The sequence below is a fragment of the Poecilia mexicana genome, unplaced genomic scaffold (genome assembly GCF_051168715.1).
Source record: "Poecilia mexicana isolate PSO_F unplaced genomic scaffold, ASM5116871v1 scaffold_2, whole genome shotgun sequence".
In the NCBI taxonomy this organism is placed as follows: domain Eukaryota; kingdom Metazoa; phylum Chordata; class Actinopteri; order Cyprinodontiformes; family Poeciliidae; genus Poecilia; species Poecilia mexicana.
The window spans coordinates 43617378-43640857 of record NW_028263371.1 but is presented as its reverse complement, the minus strand read 5'-3'; the positions used below and the strand labels follow the sequence as shown (position 1 = coordinate 43640857).

Sequence of the window (23480 nt, the reverse complement as noted above, 5' to 3'; positions counted from 1 at the left end):
AATTAGATTTCTGACAACACTGGGTTCAGGATTAAGTAGTTTATTAAATAAAGAAGTATTCAACACAAGCAGACATTCCACAAGTCTTTTCCGTTACCTTTATTGACTCTGCACATCAGTGTTTACAAAAGGTGTGCGATCTTTTCAAAAGTTAAAGTCAGAGCTTTAATTACAAAGAATAATACGGTTATTGCTGTGTCAAATGTGGTGGGGTTTTTTTGTTTGTTTTTTTTCAATGCAGTAACTCGGTCCATCGTTTGTCAAAAAATCTCTTCATCCTGTGGCCGGCTCGTCCAATTTCAGAGTCGTCTTCATTAAACTTTTGACAGTTATCAAAAACCAGGTTCACATCAATTACAAAGTTCTCCTGATTTAAATACCTGTAATCATAAAAGAACAGTTTAATTTACACACCAAACTTTTGTATGTAATTATTTACTGTGCCTTGCAAAATGATTCCAACCCTTTGAAGTTTATTAAAATGTTGAAAAGTTTAATGTATTTTAATGATTTTTTTTTTTTAGATAGATCAACTTCAAATGGGGGATAATTTTGAAGTGGTTTTAAAAACAATGTTTTCAACTGGCTTTTCACTGGTAACCCAAAAATCAATAGTAAATATGATTCAATTCAGTTTTGCGTTAGAAAATAAATATTCTTTTTAGGCCTCGTAGGTTTGTTTGAGAACATTATTGAACATCATCAAGATAGAAGGACTATACCAATCCCAAACATACAGCAATGCAAGAATTTAGATCAGAGCATAATTATACATCAGAACTGTTCAGTTAAAGTACACTTTTCAGACTATTTTTAAAAAAAATAAAAAAAGTATAGGAAACTATAGAACATTTTCTTTTTAATTATGCACTACTTTCAATTTCACATCACAGAAAACTAAGGGTTTTATGCGACCAACTCAATGAAAATTGCTACTGTAATGTGACATAATGTGGAAAAGTATGAGGGACATAGATACTTTTGAAAGGGAGTGTATATACACATTTATATATACTTATATATATATTTGGCACAATGATATTAATACTTACATGTTGTTGATGAGTTTTTCCTTAATAGTAAAGAAGTCCATTGGTTTCTTGATGACTTTTCTGTATCCAGGGACAGACTTGAGCTTAACCGGTCTCAGAAAGGGCCAAGCGTCCTGATGGGCCTCCAGCTCAGCCAGCAGCACTCTGAAGGGCAGAAACAGCTGGTCATCCTTTTTCGATTAAGTTTCACTTTCTTGAACAAAATATTATGGTTGTTTTATACAAAAGAAGACAACTGCTGTATGTTCTGAATGTGCATGTACATACCGACACACAGCCAGCTCACTGTTGGGTGTTTTGGCCCTTTTTGCACAGGAGACAAGGCTGTCAATCCTGGGCTCAGAGCTGCCTTCTCCTTTCCTCTTTTTGAACTCCTTGGAACCTTTTCTTGGCATGTTGTTGCTGCTGGCAACCTCCTCACTGACATGCTCTCCCTTCACAGATGGCTTACAGTTTTGCTTTACCTCACTGCTTTTGTGCTTTCCTCCAGCTGTTTGGCTTTGTTGCTCCCCGCTGGGAGGGATTTGACCACTTTCCTGAGTGACGGAACACAGAAGATTTTAGAGGATCTAAAAATGCACCATCTGTCCATTGAAAATCAAGAACAAATTGTCAAAAAAGGAATCATTCACTCACACAAGAAGAACAAAACCATGCTCCGGCAGGTACCATGGTTATCTTTGGATTATGGCAGTAAGTGTGGCAGCCTTTGTCACAGCCATCGCACAGTAAAAGAAGTTCATCGTTGTCTCCTTTTTGACAGAGCTGGCACTGCTGATAAAACAAAAATATAAAGACAAATATGCATGATCACTTTGCAAAGTTTCAAATGATAATTAAAATGTTTTTATCATGACTTAACATTTCAGATGGTAATGCATCAATCTATTAAAATAGCCTATTTTCAGATAGCTCAGAACAAATTACTTTATTAGGGATTTTTACAAAACACTTGCTCCTTAGTCTAAGTGTTGCAATTTTTTTAATGTATAACCAAAGAGAGATATCAGGGAAAACCAACCACTTTCATGACGTCTTGTTTCCAAACAACAGATTTCTGCAGATGCTGAATGCAAAGAGACAGCTGAGCTGAGCTGCGGATTTTACCGAGGGCTTTATGCCACCGTCTCATTCCAGGAGCCACCTCCTGCTTGTTGCTGTAAAGAGACAATATAAGACTCATTGGAGAATTAAAACAGAATAAGCAGCAGCCAATATAGTTTTTAGTTACAAAGCAGCATCCATAGTCTCACTTTACCTCAAATATAAACATGATTATCACATTGTGCTGTCAGATCAGAGGTGTGTAGTTTGAGGTCTACCTTCGCTCAATGTTCCTCTCCAGGTGTGCAAGCTTGATGACTGCTACGTCAAGAAGGCTGTTGGAGCGTCGCATCAACAAGCCTGAAAGTCTCTCCTGTCGAGTTTCTTCCCATGTTTTGTTGTCCAAAGAAACAGAAGACAAGGGCTCGTGTTCAAAACAGACCAGATCGTCACTGTTGTACTGGGGTTCACTGGGCATCCAACCCTAAAGTAGGTACATTTGTGCATTATAACCATTATGGTGCTGTAGAAATCTTATTTTATTTTGGAGTTTATGAATCAGACACAGATGCATACCTGAATGTGTAAGTTGGCAGATAGGACATTTTTCTCCAGAGCTTCTACCTGCAGCAGCAGATTGCTGTCAACCTCTACGGCTCGCTGTTCAACACACCAACCTTCAAAAATCTCCCTGCTTATCTTCTGCTTTTCTGGGTCTTTTGTATCAAATTCTGCTGCCACAGACATGGTGAAATATTTTAGGATCTACAGTCAACTTGCAAAGCCTTGCAAAAGTATTCATATCCACTGAATGTCTTTACATTGCAGCCACAAATCTCAGTATATTTTAATGGGATTTTATCCAACAAATCAGCATGGTATAGTATGCAACTGTGAAGCAAAAACGAAGTAATTGGTTTTATAATATTTGTCAACTACAAAGGAAGAGCTAGAAAATGAGGTGTATTTGTATTTAGCTTCTCTGAGGCAAATTTTCAGCAAATTTTTTGGGTTATGTATCTAGCAGGTTTGCGTGTCTAGAAAATGAAAACTGTACTCATTGTTTGTTTTTTTTTGTAAAAAAATGTTTCAAGTGGAGTCAGATTAGATGAAAGGAATCTGCTAACACAAATGTTTGAGTCTTGCCAGATAATCACCTGGATTTACGGTTGGACTTTGAGTGGGCCATTCCAACACAAGAGTAAGTTTTGATAAATCTTTACATTGGGTGTATGTTTGGAATCATTGTTCAATGAACAACTGCCCCAGTTTCAAGTCTTTTGCAACTACTAACAGGTTTTCTTCACCTGGCTTCTAAAGCTTAGCCATTTGTCCCATTGTGGTAATTTGGCACCAATATTCCACGTAGAGACGACACCCTTCATCCATCTTGTGTTTCACGTGAACACACATCCCTAACTTGTGCCCTGACTTGTTTAACAAATGTATTTTGATAATAATAAGTGATATGAATACTTTTTCAAGCCAATGCAATTTGTGCATCTCAAAATATAACATTTCAGCTTGTTCATATATTATTAGTTGAAGTTTAAATTACCATTTGCTCGGTTGGCGTAGATCTGGCTCATATGCTCCATATTTTTTTGGATCTGTTTCTGCAGCCCCCTCTCTCTGATACCCCGGTTATGGAGAGAATTGACCAGACTCTGCAGGTTCTCCGCATCTGAAATTCTCCACCAGCCTCGCAGCATCTCTGCCAAAACATGCATGCAGATTAAACGATTCTTCAAGTTTTTTCGGGCTGACAACTATCACATTATCACAGTGTGTATCCTGATGGCTTTTTAGTCCACGATACTTAACTTCCCACATACCAGAGAGGTTTCCCTCTTACCTTCAGGAACTGGCTGAGGACAAATGTAGTCCTGAGCCTTGGCTACCTCCAGAGGAGAGAATGACGCACAAGCAGGCTTGTTATTCAGAGGCTCTGTGGTCTCACTCTTGTCGACAGAGTTGCAATCTGCCAGACAGAGGTCCTCATCTCGATTACCCTCTGCTTCCTGGGAGGTTAGATCCAGCAAAGAGGTTATAGAGGAGGCAGAGAGGGACAGGCTGGAACTTGTTGCTGAGCTGAACATGTCATACAGTGTCAGACTGCTCATATGAACGCCAGACTTTACTTTACCGAGATGATAAAATGCACAGTACAAAAGTTTGTTTCACTTCACATTGCATACAGCAAAAGTAAAAATGTCATTTTAAGTATTAAAATAAAAATGTTAAATAATATTTAAAAAATTCACATTTTGCAAGTGTTTGCACATCAATTTGGGTCTCCACTGCAACCAGAAATACCTGTAGCACTTAAAAAAAAAACAAACAAAAAAAAAACACCCAGCCATTTTTTGGACAATAAGTTTATGGTTTTTGGTGTTTGCAGAGCAAAACCTTCCTAATGTAACGTCACAAATCCACAGGCACTGCACCTCATCTAGCAACCCCAGCGAAGCCAAGCCCGTTATTTAGCAACCCAAGCAGAGCTCCAGCATGACTGGTTAGCTGGTTTTGCCATTGTATTTGCTGTACAATGACTGTTGGAAAAAAAACAAATGTTTTTGCTGTTGATCCACCATCCAGAAACCATTTGTTTTCCTGTTGGTTGTGCAGGAGGCTCTACTTCTGCTTTCCAAATATCGTATAATTACACATCTGTTTGTAGCTATTTTCATGTGCCAGAGTAAATGAGTTAGAGGGGCTAATGGGGTGATGTGGCCAGCATCACTTTATTTGGATTTAAAGTGACAAAAGGCCCTAAACACACTCATTCTTAAAGGAGCTCTAAATAGGCAGAACTGAGCAGACTAAAATCTCATTATCAAAGAATGATTTTGTGCAAATAATATAATGAATCTGTTTTGAATTGCCCATAGACCTATCCTAACCTTTTCAAGGAAGCATAATATGCCACCTTTAAACATTCACAAAGCAAACCTAATTGTTTGATACTGCAATAAAATAATGACTGACCTGAGAGTCAGCTGCATGTAGTCTATTAATCCCAGCTTTGGTGATTTTCCTCGGGGTATTTGGGAGGAGAGATGAGGAGGATTCGGTCCTGACAAGTTGTGAGGAGGAGATGAAAGCTGGACAACTGATGTTCGAGACCACAGAAGAGCCATCACAAGAAGCGCGGGGCAGGAGGCTAAACCACTCACTGCTTTTTTCAGTCAATACCGCAGACAGCTGGTTGTCAGGCAGGATGGATTGAGGGCTCCAGGTCATGCAGTTATTGTTGAGCTGGGCAGCACTGAGTGCAGATGGAGCTGAAGTTTTATCTGTCTCCGGGGTACAACAGGAATGATAAGGCTCTGTGATAGAAACTTGACTAGGACGGGCATCCTCAGCATCAATGTTTGAGTTTTGATCTATTTTGGCTGCTTCAAACAGTTTGCTGAGCTTAGAAAAAGACTTTTGGAGAAGACTGTCGTCGTCGTTCTGCTGGCGCTTTGCCTTGGTTTTAACATTTTCTGTCCTCTGTTGTGAGATCTTTTCCTGCTGCTCCTCCTTTACTCTGACAGAAGCCTTCCGTCTTCCCCCGTCTTTCTCCACCTCCTCCAACTCTGTGAAAGAGAAACATTTGGCCAACTAGGAAATATGGAACACAATAACTCAGAATTCAATCATCAATTCTGAATTTACACTCACCATTCTCTACTCCTTCAACAAATATGCCTCCGCAATGTGGGAGGAGCCAGTAACGCCTCCTGTATCGGTCTTCACCAACAACCATCGAGCGCAGTGAGTGAGATGCTTCAAAGAGCTTCTGACTGATTTCACTTTGCAACTTAAAAGAGAAAAAAATCTAAATTTAGACAAATGCATCTCAGTGAATTGCAATGCCAGTGAATATTAATCAAAGTAATTCAAGACAAAAAGAGAAGCTCAAGTAAAATATAAACACATACACTCAGAGTGATGTATTTTATGGGTTCAGTTGTGATTATGATGACTTTGGTTTCATTTTATGCCTTTAGATTATTGTCAAGGGGATGCTGGGAGACAAAGACCAAGACTGCAAACAAGCTGAAGGTTACCAATGATAATACTTTACAGGTATATTTCAGGGAAATACATGTAATGTAATCTCAATAATACACAAGTCTCCACCTTGTGAATTGAATAATTGAAACAAAAAACTAATTAATGATTATTTTTCTGTAAAGGCATTCATCATGGAGGCATGAACCGTCTTCTTTTACCTTGCATGTTTTCTGGATCTTGGCGTCTAGTTCGGTAATGTCTTTTGAATGTCTAGCGGCTTCCTAGGAGAAAAATGTATATTTGTGAGGCAGGAGAATGGGCTGATGGTTAATATTTGAAACAATGATTTTCCACTTAGAGGATACAATTTCTGACCTCCTCTCTACATGTCTCTGATTTCTTCATTTTCCTTCTCCTCATTTCTTCCTCCTGTCCTTCATAATCCTCTCCTTGGTCTTCGCTGTCTTCATCCTCCTCTTCTTCGCTGCTCCTGCTTTTCCTCTTACATTTGTTGTGGACAGCGACGCTGCTGAAGGTATGGTTCTCTTCTCCTCCATCAGTGTGTCTTTTATCTGTTTTCTTTGCATGGATGTTCCTCAGTCTACAGAAACAAAAAGTTAGCAAAGTTTGATTTTCAATACAAATTTAACAATATTCATCTAATAAAAGACATCTCAGATGACTTATTTACTCACTTGCGCAGCTTTCCCTCTAATGCCCACTTATCCTTCCTCAGGTTGGTCATATAATCTATATTTTTGTCGATCTGGCTGAAAAACATCAGGCAAAACCATCAACCTTTTCTTTGCATGCTAGGTGCAGATTTAGTTGACCAAATGTGAGCATCTATAGCGGTTTGATCGCCCAGCAGTTTTATTAATAATAAAAGGGAAAATGGCCTCCAGCAGTGAATCCCTGGTCTGATTCCCAATTATCTACACTGAATTTAAAAGACCTGCTTCCTTATACCACAATTCCTCTACCTCCTTTATGTAGCCCATAATAATAAAACAATAAAACAGAAGGATCTGAGGCATTTTAACACATCAAAGAGGGCAAAGTATACTTTAAAGCAAGACGCATTGTCTGATGCAACCTGGTGAAAGTCCCCGTCAGCCGGAATTTGACATTTTCATACATATATTGGTACAACAAAGAAGTTTTACAAATAAATTAAGCTTTTTTCTGTCAAGGACATGAGTTAGCCTAACATCTTAAGTGAACTTGTTATTGTAAATATTTCCAAAGTGTTGTTAGCTTTTACTGTCCTGATAGAGAAAAAATTCCTACATTCATTTAATTTTTTTTCTTTTCTTTTTTTGCTTTTAAATGTTGCGAAGATCACTTTTGGAGTGCTTAATTTACTTGTGAGCGTGAATAGATTTCAAAAGAGGATGTTTAGGTTCCAGAGACGTTTGTAAAACACTAAAGTCGCTGCAAATTAACAATTTTCTGGAGTTCTTGATCAAATACATACAGACAGCAGAATATTTTTGACTGAAGGAAAACACAGGACAGAGAATGAGCCACAGTCTCCATCAGTACCACACTGGAGAATGGAGAGTAAAGATTATAGTTATTTTGTCAACATGTTGAACGTTGTCAATTAGGCTTCTTCCGTCAGTGATATAAATATTGGTGATATCCACGTCAATAGATGGGAAGAAACATACAAATCAGAAAAACTCAATGTGAAGCTGCAATTCTGACAAACACTTCCTAACTTTGATTGCTTTAATCATAAAAAATAAATCTGAAGGTAATCTTACCTGATCACAGCCTTACTGCAGCAGAGTTCGTTAACCAAGAACGCCAGCATAGCAGCCTTATCTGACGGACTGTGAGCCTGGAACGCCTTGGTTTCAAGGCTGTGGGCCAGAGCAGCCACCTCTGACTGTTCAGAATGAGCTTCCATGTAGATTTGCAGGATCTCAGACACATTGTCTTGGTTGATCTCCACATTAGTTAAATGGTCTCCCAACAGGGTTTTGCACTGAAACAGTCAAACATTTTTTTTTTTTTAAATCTCCAGCTGGATCCAACTCACGAAGAATTCAAAACCGGTTGACTAAGATAGTCAACTGGACTAAGATAGTGGTGCTAAGTTACAAAGGATAAAAACCGACATAAAATACATGTTTCCTGGAAGACTGCAAGGACACAATATGAATTTCTTGTCCAAGAGAAAAGAAAAATATATCGCAGCACATATCAAGTTTTAGGAGCCCATTTTCTAAAGTTCCTGACCAAATCTAGTTACCAGCATCTTCCAGCAAAACAAGAACATCAGTATGTTGTATGTTGCCATTTTTGTGCATCTGTCCCCATTTAATATATGCATATTTGACATTCATTTTCAGCCTCTTGAAGTTAAATACTTGCAGAAATTATACAGGTGAAAAGACATGCCCTCACCTTATGGCCTGCTGGTATACCCGGATCACACACAGCTGCAGACAGCATGCTCACCAGCAGGTCCTGCACCTTCTGCAAACTGTTCCCAATGTTGAGCAGCCCATCTTGCAGGTCGCTTATAGTGATCTGGTTTGAGTTTAATCCGAGTTTTAGAACCGCTCCAAAGTTACGGATAAACTGCAACACCATCAGGCAGTCCGAGAATGTTTTTCCCGGTAAAATTAGTCCAGGTATACCAGGTAATTCTGGAAGAGGCTGGGGAAAGGAACACAATTTTAACAAGAACAATTAACAATTATTAACATTATTAACAATTATTAAAAATTAATTATCCTTAGCTTTTAAATTGTGGATTAAAATTAATGATGTACACGTTGCTATAAGTCTCAACATATTTTCAAAGAAATGATGTAAGCAGTGATATCTGGTTTATGGTTATACCAAGAGTACCCACTTGATGGCACTGTTGTGATCTACACCCGTTCCAATTTAAATCAGTGTAAGTGTAGCTTGGTCGTCAAGTACACAAAGAGCTGTTCAAATCTTCAAGCATGCAGCTTCAACAACATTACAATGATAATGACATTTATAAACAGCTCACATTATGCATACCTTATGATCTGGTAAACACATGTCTTCTTTTGGCTTCATTAGCTCCTTTGCTTTTTTCTGCTTCAGTCTTCTGAGCTCCAGTTTCTTCTTTTTGTTTAATTGTTTCTCTGCTTTCTTTTCTTTTCTCAGACGTTCTTTCTCCTGCAACAGAGAAAATTAGGTTTACCATCCCAACAAAAGCACTGTAGGGTCGTTTAACATGTTTTGATAGGGCTTTAAATCGATAAAATGCAACTACATCGTTTAAAACACAAATTTACAGTACCTTCCAAGTATGTAAACCTCTTGTGCATTTTAAAACATTTGTTATTTTTACAACTACAAAGCTTACTACATTTTACTGAAATTTTATTTCATGGAAATTTACAATTTAGTGTAAAGCTTGACATTAAATTGAGATTTTCAAATTTGTGGATTCTTTAAGAAATGACGATTTTTAAAAACAAGCACGGCTAAAACTAACTCTCCGTTATGAAATGTAACCTTATCGGAGTGTGTGAAAGGTTAAGATGTAAGCTGTAGTTCATCACCTCTGCCTTCCTCCGGGCCTCCACAGCTTTCATGAGAATCACGTGCTGCCTGCGCCTTTCCTTCTCCTACCAGGGAACAGAAAAGTGTGTTTCATCTTAATTCGCAACCGTTTAATCTATTGGGATAAATCCTATAAGTGTCAATGACAATTGTGATAAACAGCTTTAAATAATAAGAAGCATGAGAAGCCGAGCTCAAAGTTAAAAGAGAAAACAGTTTACTTCAGTGCTACATTTAACAGCTTGTGCAAGGATGAACCGTTCCGGAGGACATGATGATAAACATACACACAACATACATATGTTCTCGGTGTTTTGCAGTGGCAGTCTGATTTTACTCCAGAGTGCATTTTTAATAATATTAGAAAGATAATGGATGCATTTCTACAGAGTGACCAACAGCAGAGAGGTGTGCAGCGGATTATTCTGAAAAAGCCATGCAGACGGAGGCAAGAATATGATATTAGCTATTCATGCAGCACATTCATTTGTTGTTCTAAATGTACAAATCAATAACATGTTCGTACCATATCTAGCCTATACCTCTCCTGCTCCTGGGAGAAAGATTTGGCATAGAATTAGGAATCAGAAAAGCACAAATAAAACCAAAGCCAAAAAATTCAAGTATGGAACAGGAAAAAAAAAAAAAGATTAAATAATGAACAGCTAAAACAACTTACATTCTTCTGACACATGATGTAGATTAAGAACAATACTGCTGTCAGTTTTGGACAAAAATCATACCTGGTGCTTCTGTAAGAAAGACTGAAGTTTACGGAGCTCTCTCTCCTTCAAACAAAGGATTCAATTAGAAACCCAAACATGAGCACATAAATGACCATAATTAAATAGCATGCAGAAAAGGCAAGCTTGGTTCATTGTACTGAACAATCTTGTTGTCAAACTTCCAACCCCATAAAGATCACAGACTAATGAAATGTGCAAATGAAGACATCGCCAATCATAAGTGCATGTACATGAAAATGAGGTTAGTTTGCCCCTTTGTAATTACACTGATGTTGCAAGGCAATCAACAACTTTGACACTGACAAGTCAGAAAACAGCAACGCTAGAGCGACGATGCCTCCAGTAAGCAATGTAGGAAGAGGAAAAGGAAGGGCTAATGGGTAAAAAGAATTGGTAAACCAAAATAGCACCAATCAAAGTTTACCTCACCTGGTTTCTTTTCTCCGCTTCCAGCATTTTTACATTGGCTGCAGCTTCTTTTTTCTTTCTCTTTGCCTGCAAGCAAAAACACACAGAAACAAGGTCAAAATATAGAAAGTAAGGTCACTTTAACACCATATAAAAGTTCAAATTTATTCATTTAGCACATTTAGAAACATCTGTTACACTGACCAAAGTGCTGTACAGAAAGAACAAAAGAAATAGTAAAGACTGTCAGGATTTTAAAGACCTTCTCCCTCCAAAACCTGAAGCATAGGGCTCTCTTTGATAGTGTCAAATATATTTTAAAATTAAACTGCAGCCTTAAGATTTCATAGTTTCCCATGGTCTTAGCCATCCAGTTTACTGTGTGGGTTTCTTCTCTGGAAGAGCTGTTTCATGTAATGTGCAGTACCAGAATCTATGTGTAGATCCAGCTTGATGCAAGCGTGATTAAGTTTTATCCTACTTCAAATTAATTGACTAATTTAGGTACACCTGGGCAACATATTACAGATAACCTTGTTGCTGGACTGAGGCATGCCACCGGTCACGCCATTTATGTGTCTGACTTTGTCACAAAGCAGAGTTCATCCAGCTCAACTGAAACACTTAGGGCAGACCACTAACACCAAAGTAACTATTTTATTTTGGAGAGATTAAAACTATCTTAAAATGTATCACCATCATCATTAAAATGAAATGACAGGACTGAAGAGGAAGCTTTCTCCACTGTGCATTGCTTAGTAAGCTTGATTCTACACAGCAGTTTCCAGATAACATTGCATTGATTATATGGAATTCTAGGCATTGAGATTCACATTTTTCATCCATTATAAAATACAAAACTGTCGTAATAATAATGAAAAAAAAAAAAAAAAAAAAAAAGGGCTCAGTGAGTGCAAATTAAGCAATGTTTTTATCAGTGATTGCAGTTCTAATGAAATCCTATTAAGAGCCTCTTACTAAGCGTGTCAGCTGAAATTTGATTTAGAAAAGCTGAAATACTTCACAGCTTTTATTAATGAGGGAATGTAAAATAGGTGTATTACACATTGCCGTGTAAATTCCTCTCCTCTCTTGATTAATGAATACTGTATTTTTCATTAAACTTCAGCACGTTTGGAGGGATTTTCATATCTAATTCTACTTTTGCAAAGAAAGTGTTAGCATTAGTAGTTTTTAAAAAAAATTATTTTAATTTTTTTCATCCAAAGCAGATAGGAGGCGTTTCAAATTTCAGGACAAACCTCAAGAACCTGCTGTGCACGGCGTTCTTTCTCCATACGAATATGCTGAATGCGCTTGATCTTCTCCTGGAGAAAGGATGAGGGCAAGATCAAATGGATTAACTGTTCAGTCATGCATGGTAGGAAGCAGTGAGGGGAAGCAGAAAGGGAAATGAAGCTCTACAAAGTGTTAATGCAAATATGGAAGTTCCAGCGTTATAAATGACCATAGGAGTAATTCATAGGAACATGAATTACTGCAGAAAAAAAAAGAAGAAAAAAAACATACTTGTTGTTTGTGAATCTTCATCTCCTCTCTTTTCTTCCGCCTTTCTTCAGCAGCCCTTATTGCTGGAATATGCAAAGGAATAAATTCTGAACACAACTCTTAATCTGAATTAGAGGAGAGTCCGATTGAACAGCAGCTGTTTACCTTGTTGCTTTTTTGCCTCCTTGGTGGCTTGTGCTATGGCCTGTTTTTCTAGTTTCCGCATCATTTTTATCTGAGCTGCCTGTCGAGCTATTTCTGCAACATGACAAAATATCAAATGAAATGCAAAATATAAGAATACATAAATAAAAATGAAAAAAAAAAAAAAAACAGACAAACAAACAAACAGAGCAATCCAAACTTCTTTAATTAATTATTTTAACACAGGAGAAAAAAAAACAACTTCCGGTTTTAAAATAGCTAGGACTTAATGAGATATTGACAGAAGATTGATCACAAAACTTTTCACAATGCTGAAAGACAAGAGGGTTTTGTGCTCAGACTCAGATTAAGGTTATTCTTCCATTCAGTCTTCAGCTGTAACAACAAGAGCAAGCATGTAACAAGATGCCACAAATATCTGGTCTGGTTTTCTACCATTGTAAAGAGGAGTCCCAGTACAAACTGGTCTGGTTAGAATTATTTGCACTACTATCAAATACACTAAAGCAAAATTAAATTTACACAGTAAAAAGCATGAAATTAGAAATCACCTCAGTCATGTGGAACATAGTTTTCAGTAAGACAAAGAATAACAAAGATATCTGGATTTTACGATGGTCTAAAGCAACACCGGCGAAACGTTGAACAGCTTCTGCATGCTGAGTATTTCAGTGATGCAAAAAACTAACCTTGAGCTTCCAGTTTACGTAATAACTTTGAATCACTAATATCTTGAAGAGGAGGTTCACAATAATATGCAGGATGATGATGCTGGGCTGCAGAAACATTGTTTGCGGACTGGTGTTTGGATTTTGTTCGTTGGCTGCGCCGTCCATTCATCGCTATGATACAAGAAGAAATGTCCTCCTCATTCATCAGGAACCACTGTAAACCCTGACAAAGATCAGGAAAGTCAGAGATGGAAAACAAACAAGAGGTAAAATAACCTCCACTCTTATTATAGTGTAGATCTCTCTTTTTTTTTCCAGTTAGCATGATTAATTCAAGAACCCATGGAGACTCATTTGAGGTCAGCAGCTTTCTTGAAAACTATGTATGATCTTTTTCAACACAGCAGTAATTGCTAATACAATGTACAGCTTGATTTTTTCCTGTATTGTTCATTTTCTCTAATCCACAGACAAAAAAAGAAAGATCTACTCTGTACATCTTAAGTGACAAAAAAAGCTTTTTTTTATGGCTACAAAAATCATGTGATCAAGGTGCAGCTAAATATTAGTGAGGTGAATTCAAACTTGTGCAAGAAAGTCATATATTAAATCTAAGTTAGTTGCATAATCATTTTTCAACAGAAAAAAGAGCAGTTCAAATAAAAACACCAAATTATTATGACATCAGTATAAATGATAAATGCATGTAAAGCGTCAACATCAGCTTTAGTCATATATTTGATCAACATGTCATCAAATACTGTTATTTATATGACTACATGTACTCTAGTCCAAAATCACTCATGCACCTGGCGAATTTTCTTTCAAACTATTTCGTTCCAATATGTTTTACTAACTGTAGATATTATGAATGATTTAGTGTGGTATGAACAGAGTTAAAACTTGAAACCAATAGAAAATCTCAGGAGAGAGATACATTTTAGGAGGACTTCCGATCTTAAAGTCTTTGAGTTTATCTGCAATAATTAAAAGTGGGGTTAACTGTTGTAATCCCATTAAATATTTTTATTTTAATCTGCCATTGGTGCAAATAATCTTGGGCTTAACTGTATTAATAACAAATTCAATAAATAGAGCTTGGAACGCAAAACTTTTACCTCGGGTCCTTCTCTACCTTCGTAGAAGTTACCAACTTTAACTTTTGTGCTAAAGCTGAAGTTGTCCCGGGAAATTTCTGTTATTCCATGCCGGACCAAGTACTGTGGAGGACAGAGCACTGCAAAGTAATTATTCAGCTCAACTGTCAACAGAAGCTTCAAACTCAAACATTTAAAGCTCCAACTCAATCTTTTAGAGAAGCTCAGCTACACGACTCATCGTTTATTTACCTTCACTACATCAGGATATTGACGCAGCTTTTTTCCACACGGAGCAAAGTAAGCCACCTCCCCTTGCAGGCGGCCAAAAACAGTTCTCATCCGGGTCTCTCTCTCCCATCTGAAGAGGAATATCAAGAACAAAAATTTAATCAAATAAATATATTAATATCCTATCAGAAACATATTGGAATAAATGGAGTTTGAAATTATTTTAATCAATTTAATATTAGAGCCAGAGATAAGATCCGATTTTTAATTGGTGGACATTCAAAGAATGTTCTTCATAAAATAACTGCAGACCTTAGTGAGAAACCCTAATTCTACCTAAAAATTGGCTTCGATATCAACAATTCAGCAAATAACCATGTAAACAAAGGCTTAGCTGCAAAATCTCACCCAAACTTAAGAGGTAATTGCAGAGCTCTCTCATCTGTGACCCTCCTTTTCTTCTTCAAACCTTAAGAACCAGAAGGGGAAAATGAGTGCTTTTCTCACTTACTAACTATAAGCTAATGTTTTTAGTAGAAGGTGGCCATGTTGTTACAAAGATGAATGTTGTACCTTAATAATTTTAATATATGTAAATGAAAACTGTATTTTTCATCTAGTATTCTGAAACATATATAGTCACTGAATCCATTTTCTCATTTATTCAAGAGCATCATAAACGTGAATCTGTTCTAAACAATTCTAGACAACAAGGAATCAGATGGGTTTCAGTCAATTACTTAAATGTATTATTAAACATATTACATATATATATATATATATATATATATATATATATATATATATATATATATATATATATATATATATATATATAAATACACATTTATAAATGTACTACTACCATTAACGACATTATATAATAAAGCACCCTATTTATATATTTCTATAACATTGTGAACAGATTTTTTTCTTTCGTGTCAAAGCGGAGTAATTCCGTTAGACTGCTCAAAGGGGAAAATACACACAATTTAGAGCAAAACAAAATAGATCAAAGGGTTTTCATTGGTGAACTTAAATACATTTCAGAATTTAATGTGGGGGTTTAAAAGGCTCATAGAAAAGTAGAATTTGTATGAAAATCATGCTCCATGATCTGATATTTGAGAATAACAGAACAACATTTTTGTTAACAAATACATCTATCTGTTTTAATAAGGGGCTCTAAAATGTGGAATATGCAAAGTGTTTGTTTTGATTACTAAAACTGCATATACAGAGTGCTACCAAAAGCTAAACGCTTCTTGCAGAGAACTCATTTTATCCAGCTTGTGTTACAGAATAAACTTTACATTCTGGATTTGCTAAATAAAAAAAAAACTAAAATTACCACAAATAATAATCATAACAATAAAAAGACAGACTTTGAGAGGGTCTTATAGTGATTAAACCTTCCTACTGAAATTTTACTAGACGACCTTTATAAATATATTGCATGCAAGAGAATAGATTTGTTACCTGCTGTTGCAAATGTTAAAGGAGGAGTGAGGTTGCCATGGTGGTGGAGTGAATTGGTGGCTGGTACACCTAGATGCTTTGAAATCTGCAGGTTAAGCAGGGCAGCACTCCTGTCTGCATCAGTATGTGATTCTGCCTTAAAGAACTCCTTCCCATGATCCTCAGCACTGTCACTCTCTGGATTGCTCCCAGAGTCTGAGGGTGATTGTAGACAGAGAAGGCTCAGTTTATTCCCGTCATTTCAGAATTTTTTTTTTCTCTTTTCTGATTTCTATAAGCTCTTTTCAGAAACATATTTATCGCATTGTAACTTAACCTGAAAGGCTACTGCCAGAATTCAGACTATTTTCTTCGTCATCCTCAATGTTTCCTGAAGAGTTCTCCGAGCCTCTGCTGCTGTGGAAATCAAACCCACTGCTTCTGGTTAAGTCCACAGGTTTTAGGCAGGCACTGGTTTTTGTTGGCCTCCACCCTGCGTGCAGAACTGAAGCAGCCTCAACTGATCCTGGAACAAGTCCTGATGGGGCAGATTTAGATGGCGAAGCAGACGTGTCGAACAACTTCTTGTTCTTGGTGCCGATGCTCAGGTTGACGGGTGTGTGGTAGGGAGGGCAGGTTGCTGCCAAGAGCAGCCTTTTTCTTGGAGAGTCGGCCTGGACACGGGGTTTCGTTATGAGAGCCAAAGGTGCATCTTGATCTGCAGTGCTGACCACTCCGTTGAAGTGGGGGTTCAGGAGCAGCTCTGGGTTCCTGCCAGATGAAAAGCAAATGGATATGAACAATGACAAACTAAGATTTTAACAGTACTTTGACTGTTTGAGGAGCACACATATTTTTGCAAATTCCAACCAGAAACCTACAAATATTTTATCAGGATTTTTCTAAAGTGTTTTCTTATGGCACTAGAGACCTTCATTCAATAGTAGCCTGACAGGAAGAAGGGCAGAGGAAAAAAAAGGGGAAGACATGCAGCACATGGTGTGGGCCAGGAATTAATCCAGGGAAAACTGCATTGAAGACTGTAGCCTCTGTGCGATGCGCCTGCTCAATCACTTAGCCATGTGGTGCCCCTTTTATAAGAATTATTAATTAATAACACAGCAAAGTCCGTAATTATAAAACTACAAATAGTTTTTTTTTTTTTTTTAATAAAATATGTTAGAAAAAGAGCAGTGTCAGCTAGTGGCCTTTAACAAGAACAGAGGTGTAAAATATTTCCTTCTTACCAAATTTGGCACTTGGGTCGTACAAAGGAAGCCTTCTTCACAGAATCCATCTGAGTTGCAGCCTTTGTGAATAAATAGAAAAACAACAAATAAATCACTGTCACTCACATTGTATTGTTGTGGGTTGTGAATGAAGGTGTAATAAAGGAAAATGACAAAGAAAGGCAGGCCGGAGTCCGTCAAATATTGACGACACACTGCTATAAAAATATTTTGAAATTTGTTTAGCCTCCTCCCCTCTCACTGTGAGACATTAACTGACATGTTGTACAACCCCATTATCAAACTTTGACAATCAAAAGGCTGTACTTTCTTGGGAACCACCACATGGATCCAAACTCTCCTAATACGCAGTCCTTCATTATCCCTTATTTTTACAATGGTGACAATCACTATACACTGTAAAAGAGATTTACTTTCCATAATAACAACCAGCCCCAAGCATAAGAGAGCTAATTGTTGATCCGTTTTGTGATGTTAATGTTGTAGGAACGAAACGCAACTGTAATTTTTAGTCCCATAGCGGTCAGACACTCCAGAAGAATAACAAAATCATTAATCACAGCAGCGGCTTTTATTCACTCGTAACAACAGAAAATAGTGAGGTGAGTAAAGGGTGAATGAGTTAAGTTTTTTCCAAGTACATATTTATAAATATACAACACAATTTTAATAACAGATAAGCTGCTTAAGTATAAAAACAGAGTTTAATTGACTATTTAAATATTCAAACCAACCCGACCCAATTAAAACTGATAGATTGGAGCCGTTTAGGATCAGGACAACTTGCCATATTTGACAGAATCATGAATTCTGGTTTCTAGCATTCAGGTCATATTTATCAAATAATCTACAAAATCTAAAAAAGGTCACTCAGAGCTTTAGGTTTGTTCAGGGTTTGGAACAGGGTTAGAGAGTGAAGGGCGAGCCTTGCTGTGGGACTGTGGTAAAGAAATGTTGTCAATAGCCAATCCAGTATGGATGTATGGCACTGCTATGCCGCTGGCTTTTCTCCTCTGCAGTCGCTGCACTGTGGAAAAACAGTGCTGTGCAAGTAGGGAGACCAACAGGACGAGAAAGGAACTGAAGCTGATCAGAGGAAGTCACAGGAACACTGCGACAAAGACTCGTTTGACAAGCGTTTCCATCACCAGCAAAAGGTCTCCTCTCTTTACTCTCAGAAGTGTTGTGTGTCAGATGCCGAGTAGGAGGAAAACAACAAAAAGACAGAACATCATGTCAGCTCCTGCTGTGAGATTCTTACACTAGCAGCTCTGTCATCTAACACATGCTTCCAGCCTTCCACCCACCAACTGAGCATGATTGTTGACAAATCCAGAGCAGACATGAAGTTATCAAATACACTTTATCAAAGTTTGTGCTGTCACTCCAACTATATTTCTTTATGCATAATTCAAAACGTTAAAATATTTCTATCCTCAAACATTTACCATATTGTGATACACCACAAACATCAATGGATACTAATGATATTTTATGCGATAGATCAAAACACAGTAAGTACTACTAGTAAGAAAACATGGCGGTGGTATTATCATGCTGCAGGGACACATTTCTTGAGCATGGAAAGGGAAATCATTTAATTTAATGAAAGATGGATGGTGCCATCTTGGAGAAAAAACAGTTAAGATGATGCAGAAGAGTTGAGACTGAGCTAAAGGTTCAGGACAGCAGGACAACAGCGCTAAATATACAACCAGAACTCCAGTGGGTTTAAATCAAGGCGGCCAACTCCAGCCCTCGAGAGCCAGTATCCTGCATGTTTTTGTACCTGCTGCAACACAGAAGTCTCATTATCCATGATCAAGGCATATTAATGTGTTAAAATAGCCAAGTCAAACTCCAAACTTTAATTCAACTGAAAATATGTTGGACTATATATAGTCCAATCTGACTGAGTTTGAGCTATTTTTACAAATCTGCAAGATTTTTGTATCTAGGTTTGAAAAGCTTTTAAAATTACACCCTAAAAGACTTGCATCCAAATCTTATTCTATAAAGCATTGACCCAAATGACCACACTTTTCAGATTTATGTTTGGCAAATTTTCAGGTATCGTTTCTCGGGATAACAGAAAGTATCTTAATAGGATACTTTCTGTTATTTCATTAAAATAGAATGAAATGTGTGTGTGCAATGTGCCAAAATGTAAAAAACAAACAAACAAAAAAAGTCAAGTTTTATGAATTATTTTGCAGTAAACTTTACATAAGCAAAATGTTTAGTTTTAACAAAAAGAAATCCACACTTCCACTGACTTTCTTTCCTACTTGGATGTCTTTTTCAGAGTCAGAGTCGTCGCTGCCGCTGCTTAGATCCTCATCATCTTTCTCCATATTGTCAGAATCACTGCTGATTTCTTCACTGGAGCTTTCTGACAAGGACCCTGACAGGCGAACATCACACCTGGGTGTCTCTAGCGGTCTTTTCATGACATCCTTAATGACAACAAAATAAGATTTGAAAACGATTACATTCACCTCATACCAAAGTGATAAAAAAGAAGAAAAAAATTTACTTAATACAAACCTTTTCCTTTGTTGTGAGAATGGTCTTCTGGTGTTGCGCACGCTCAAAAAGGCTATTTTGACTCCAACTTGAGTTGATTTTAGTTGTCTCTTTTTCTTTAGGTGGTAATGGACTGGTGTTCAAGTTCCTGTTTGAGGAAGAAGCGTTCCATCTGCTCACACCTGCACAAAGTAGCATTTTAATTGTCTTGAAAGAGTACACAGTGTGCAATGTGAACCAAACACATTGACATCTGGACAGGTCAGATGAGATAATAAATATTAGTTAATACTTCCATGCTTCTTTGTGGTTTAGGTTTCATTTACATTCAGTACTGCTTGATACTGCATAATACCCAATGATGGAACAACAGTTTTTTTCTTTTTTTTTTTCTACATTACCTGAGGTGTAAAGTTGTGGATCAGCAGGATTATGGGTTTTGAAGACTGGTACAGAGAAAGGATGCAGACCCAGAAGAGGGTGAAAGACGGCTCCTCCTCTGCAATTTTCCATCTCAGTAGGCCGCCACAGCTCTGAGTAAACAAGAGTTTGTCATGTGTAAAGAATAAACATCCAAATTTTCTGTCAACAAACCAAAGAACTTAACATAAATTTATGTAAAATATCAATGATATTTGGTATTACTCAAACTGTATTTGTTGTACAACACTGTAGATTTTGAAGAATGTAAAATATTTTTGGAAGTTTTGGGTTGTCGGGATCTACATCTTTAAACATCGCCATTCATTTTACCATTTCATATGAAACAATCTGGAAAGAGACTTATTTTGTCCCCATAACTCATTATGACAGACAGTTTTCTGTTTACAAAGCTCCAGCTACAAATCCCAGAAGACCTTGTCATACCATTCCTATAATGAGAAGCCAAAGAAACTATGGGAATGATAACAGTTTTCTCTGGATGTATATAGAATGGTGCAACACAATGCTGCCCTCAATGTACTGCTGTGTCTGGAATAAGGGACTCGCATCTTTCATGAAAAACATTAAGTTTCTGGTTTCAAGAAGTACAGAGAGTCATTGAGTAAATATTTGAATTAACCCAGTTAAGCCAGTTTATACATTTTACATTTTATTTAAAATTATCATTCAAACATGAAACGATAGTTTTGTCTTATTATTATTATTTAGTATAGCATGATAATCTGATACTAACCCATGAAATAATTGTCTTTATATTTATATTTAATCACTTGCAATAAAAAATTGTTCTATTCCGGTACTCAAACCTTCATAGACCTCAAGCATTCCTTACTTGGAAGCACTTTGAATTGTGTGTGTGTAGGTGTCGTCGACAAGCCCATTTTTCCTCGGTGAACAAACTCAGGGCAATTTGAACTTGAGTTTAAAAGACCAAAAGCAGGACGGCTCTGCATATTTGAAAGTTCATCTACGGTCTGGTGAGTTTGACCTAAAAAACAAAAAACAAAACAAAGAAGACAATGTAAAAATACAAAAACAAACTAACAACTGAAACGATTTACAGATTAACTTATTGACAGTGGGTGGACATAAAAATGACCCCGACAATTGTGAACTTAAAAATAGATTGTATGGGCAGATTTGACTTTGACTGCTTGTACTTTACTACATGCATCTCACAAAACTAAAGATGTAATTAGTCCATATTTCCAACTGTTTTTCATACAAGAGATTTACAACTTAACATGGAGGTCTGTACCCACAGCGCCACCTTCGACAACAATTATTTTAACCTTTAAGGAACTGAACACAGGAATGCGTCTTTGAGGTCACCATTTGATGGACATGCGGCCTTGCAACAGATCTCAGTTTACTGAGTTGCTACATCAATATGACGGCATACTTTCATCTAACATAGGGTTTAAAAATTGTTTGAGTTTTCAGTTAATAAATAAACATGAATAATTTATAATGGTGACTGTGTTTTCCACTGTAATAAGCAGAGGGAAAAGACAAGGTTTTTAGGGCATCTTATCATTAAAGAAAGAAAAAAAAAGGCCACCCCTTGTATGTAAATCTGCACATTGTTCTGTGGTCATGGGTAATCTGACAGTGTGTCAGTGTGTGCAGAACTGTTGCTCAGTACATAATGGCTTTGGCCACAATTAGTATTCAGAGAAAACAAGAGATGCCACTGGCTGCATAAACAGAGTGGGGCTGACAGGCATGTTAAATCACAAAAGATAAACTGGAGCTTAAAGAAATCCACAAGGGCATGTACTGGTTTTTAAATAGTTGCCATTCATTAAGTTGGTGTGCTGAATTCTCCAAATAGCCCTCCTTCTTTAAAAAATTCAACTAAAGTCTGCTATATAAAGTCAGATTAATGATGCAATACATACTGTTAAGAAAAGCTCTCTGTGGGCAAGTCAACCAGATTTGCAGTGCAGCACGTTTGATTTTTAACCTGCTGTTAAATATGCACATACCAAATATCGTAAAAGGGATGTTGCCTTCAGGACTATGTGCTGGACTGTACTTGACTGAGGTTGGTTGAGGTGGAGCAGAAGAGAAAGTGGGAGAACCCTTCTGAAAGGAAGGTGGGACAGGAGATGATGAGGCCAGCCCCAGTTTGGTGTCCATATCTGTCAAATGAAATTCAGTTATAAATGAAAGCGATGAGAATGAGTTAAAAAGACGCAGTCATTGTTCCAACTTGATTCCTCGTATTTTAGAGCGTTTTTCCATTTTGTTTGATTCCACGTGGCATTGGGCAAAATATATGTTGACTTATTTGATCATTTTACTGTGTTCAGACATTTTTCTAAAATTTTATTAACAACAACAATTCACAAATGTGGCTAACAAAGGTTTGATTTAGTTAATTTTGGTGTCAACCTTCTGGTTAGGCATTGTAACCGCAATGTAATCATCATTTACGTAATTTAATACGGAGAACAGATGCCCCCAGTGACAAAACTGTTATTGTCCAAGACAAATTTAAAGGCAGCAAGGATCCGGGTAAGCATCACAATCACAGCTCTTCTCTGTCTATCTCAGGAACACATCATAAATCACTGTGCAACCCTCATTGGAAATGAGATGGCAGTGAGCCAAATGATGCAATAAAACAGATCCTGTGTGCTCCTTCCAAGGCGTTACTGACACTGTCCGTATGTCCACTGCTTTACTGAAGGAGATGCATCCGTTTACAGTGCACAACCTAAAAGGTCTTGGATGATTTCATTTCTTTTTAACAATGTCTTTGCACAGTAAAAAGCAGGCAAAAAGGTTAGAGAATAATGAATAAAAAAATATTTAACAGCCTTTTCAGTGTTCAGAAGTTTGAAAATCCAAAATTTAGGCTACAGAAAGACCTAGAGAAATCCTGCTGCCTTATACGGAAAAACTGAATGGGGCAATACTGTCATGCAGAAAACAATATTGGTAATAGGCGTATGGATTAATCTCACTGCAGTGCTGAATGAATCTGTATCTAGCCCCTTTACTCTGATACCCTTAATCGTAAACCAACCTTTAGGACCTCTTCTACCCACCTGCAAGCAATCTAATATTACACAAGGTATTTTTAATTGAAGTAAATAACTACAGCTCTTCTAATACAAATTATGGCTTGATATGCAACCTCTGCTGCGAGTCAAAACAGCCAAGTCAAGACGATATCTGAAGGAATCATCACATAAAACAAGGCTCCACGATCACAAAAGAGCAGGCAGGCAGTGTCATTCAAAATGCAGCTCCTTCTCTTTCTTTGTGAACAACCACAATGCTCTGTTAAAACAGAAACCTTATTTTAAAT

The 23480-nt window shown here is 37.2% G+C and overlaps 1 protein-coding gene across 1 annotated transcript in view; it reads right to left on the bottom strand.

Annotated features, from left to right (window-relative positions):
• Window positions 1-24: 24 nt before the first annotated feature.
• Window positions 25-23480, bottom strand: part of baz2bb (bromodomain adjacent to zinc finger domain, 2Bb) — a 32359-nt gene continuing 8903 nt past the window's right edge. The window contains exons 2-36 of the mRNA XM_014976257.2: window positions 22150-22305; window positions 20994-21149; window positions 20119-20250; window positions 19739-19899; window positions 19468-19647; window positions 17189-17250; window positions 16279-16712; window positions 15963-16157; window positions 14892-14952; window positions 14505-14613; window positions 14274-14375; window positions 13174-13378; window positions 12485-12577; window positions 12341-12402; window positions 12073-12138; window positions 10832-10897; window positions 10400-10444; window positions 9656-9721; window positions 9126-9266; window positions 8514-8768; window positions 7868-8091; window positions 6794-6868; window positions 6474-6699; window positions 6317-6379; window positions 5763-5901; window positions 5085-5677; window positions 3952-4117; window positions 3655-3810; window positions 2673-2830; window positions 2375-2580; window positions 2074-2209; window positions 1689-1826; window positions 1320-1588; window positions 1053-1196; window positions 25-380 (exon numbers count right to left, since the gene is read on the bottom strand). Coding sequence (XP_014831743.2) covers window positions 233-380; window positions 1053-1196; window positions 1320-1588; window positions 1689-1826; window positions 2074-2209; window positions 2375-2580; window positions 2673-2830; window positions 3655-3810; window positions 3952-4117; window positions 5085-5677; window positions 5763-5901; window positions 6317-6379; window positions 6474-6699; window positions 6794-6868; window positions 7868-8091; window positions 8514-8768; window positions 9126-9266; window positions 9656-9721; window positions 10400-10444; window positions 10832-10897; window positions 12073-12138; window positions 12341-12402; window positions 12485-12577; window positions 13174-13378; window positions 14274-14375; window positions 14505-14613; window positions 14892-14952; window positions 15963-16157; window positions 16279-16712; window positions 17189-17250; window positions 19468-19647; window positions 19739-19899; window positions 20119-20250; window positions 20994-21149; window positions 22150-22303 — 5586 coding nt within the window. The 5' untranslated portion in view covers window positions 22304-22305 and the 3' untranslated portion in view covers window positions 25-232. The remainder of the gene's footprint in view (window positions 381-1052; window positions 1197-1319; window positions 1589-1688; window positions 1827-2073; window positions 2210-2374; window positions 2581-2672; window positions 2831-3654; window positions 3811-3951; window positions 4118-5084; window positions 5678-5762; window positions 5902-6316; window positions 6380-6473; window positions 6700-6793; window positions 6869-7867; window positions 8092-8513; window positions 8769-9125; window positions 9267-9655; window positions 9722-10399; window positions 10445-10831; window positions 10898-12072; window positions 12139-12340; window positions 12403-12484; window positions 12578-13173; window positions 13379-14273; window positions 14376-14504; window positions 14614-14891; window positions 14953-15962; window positions 16158-16278; window positions 16713-17188; window positions 17251-19467; window positions 19648-19738; window positions 19900-20118; window positions 20251-20993; window positions 21150-22149; window positions 22306-23480) is intronic.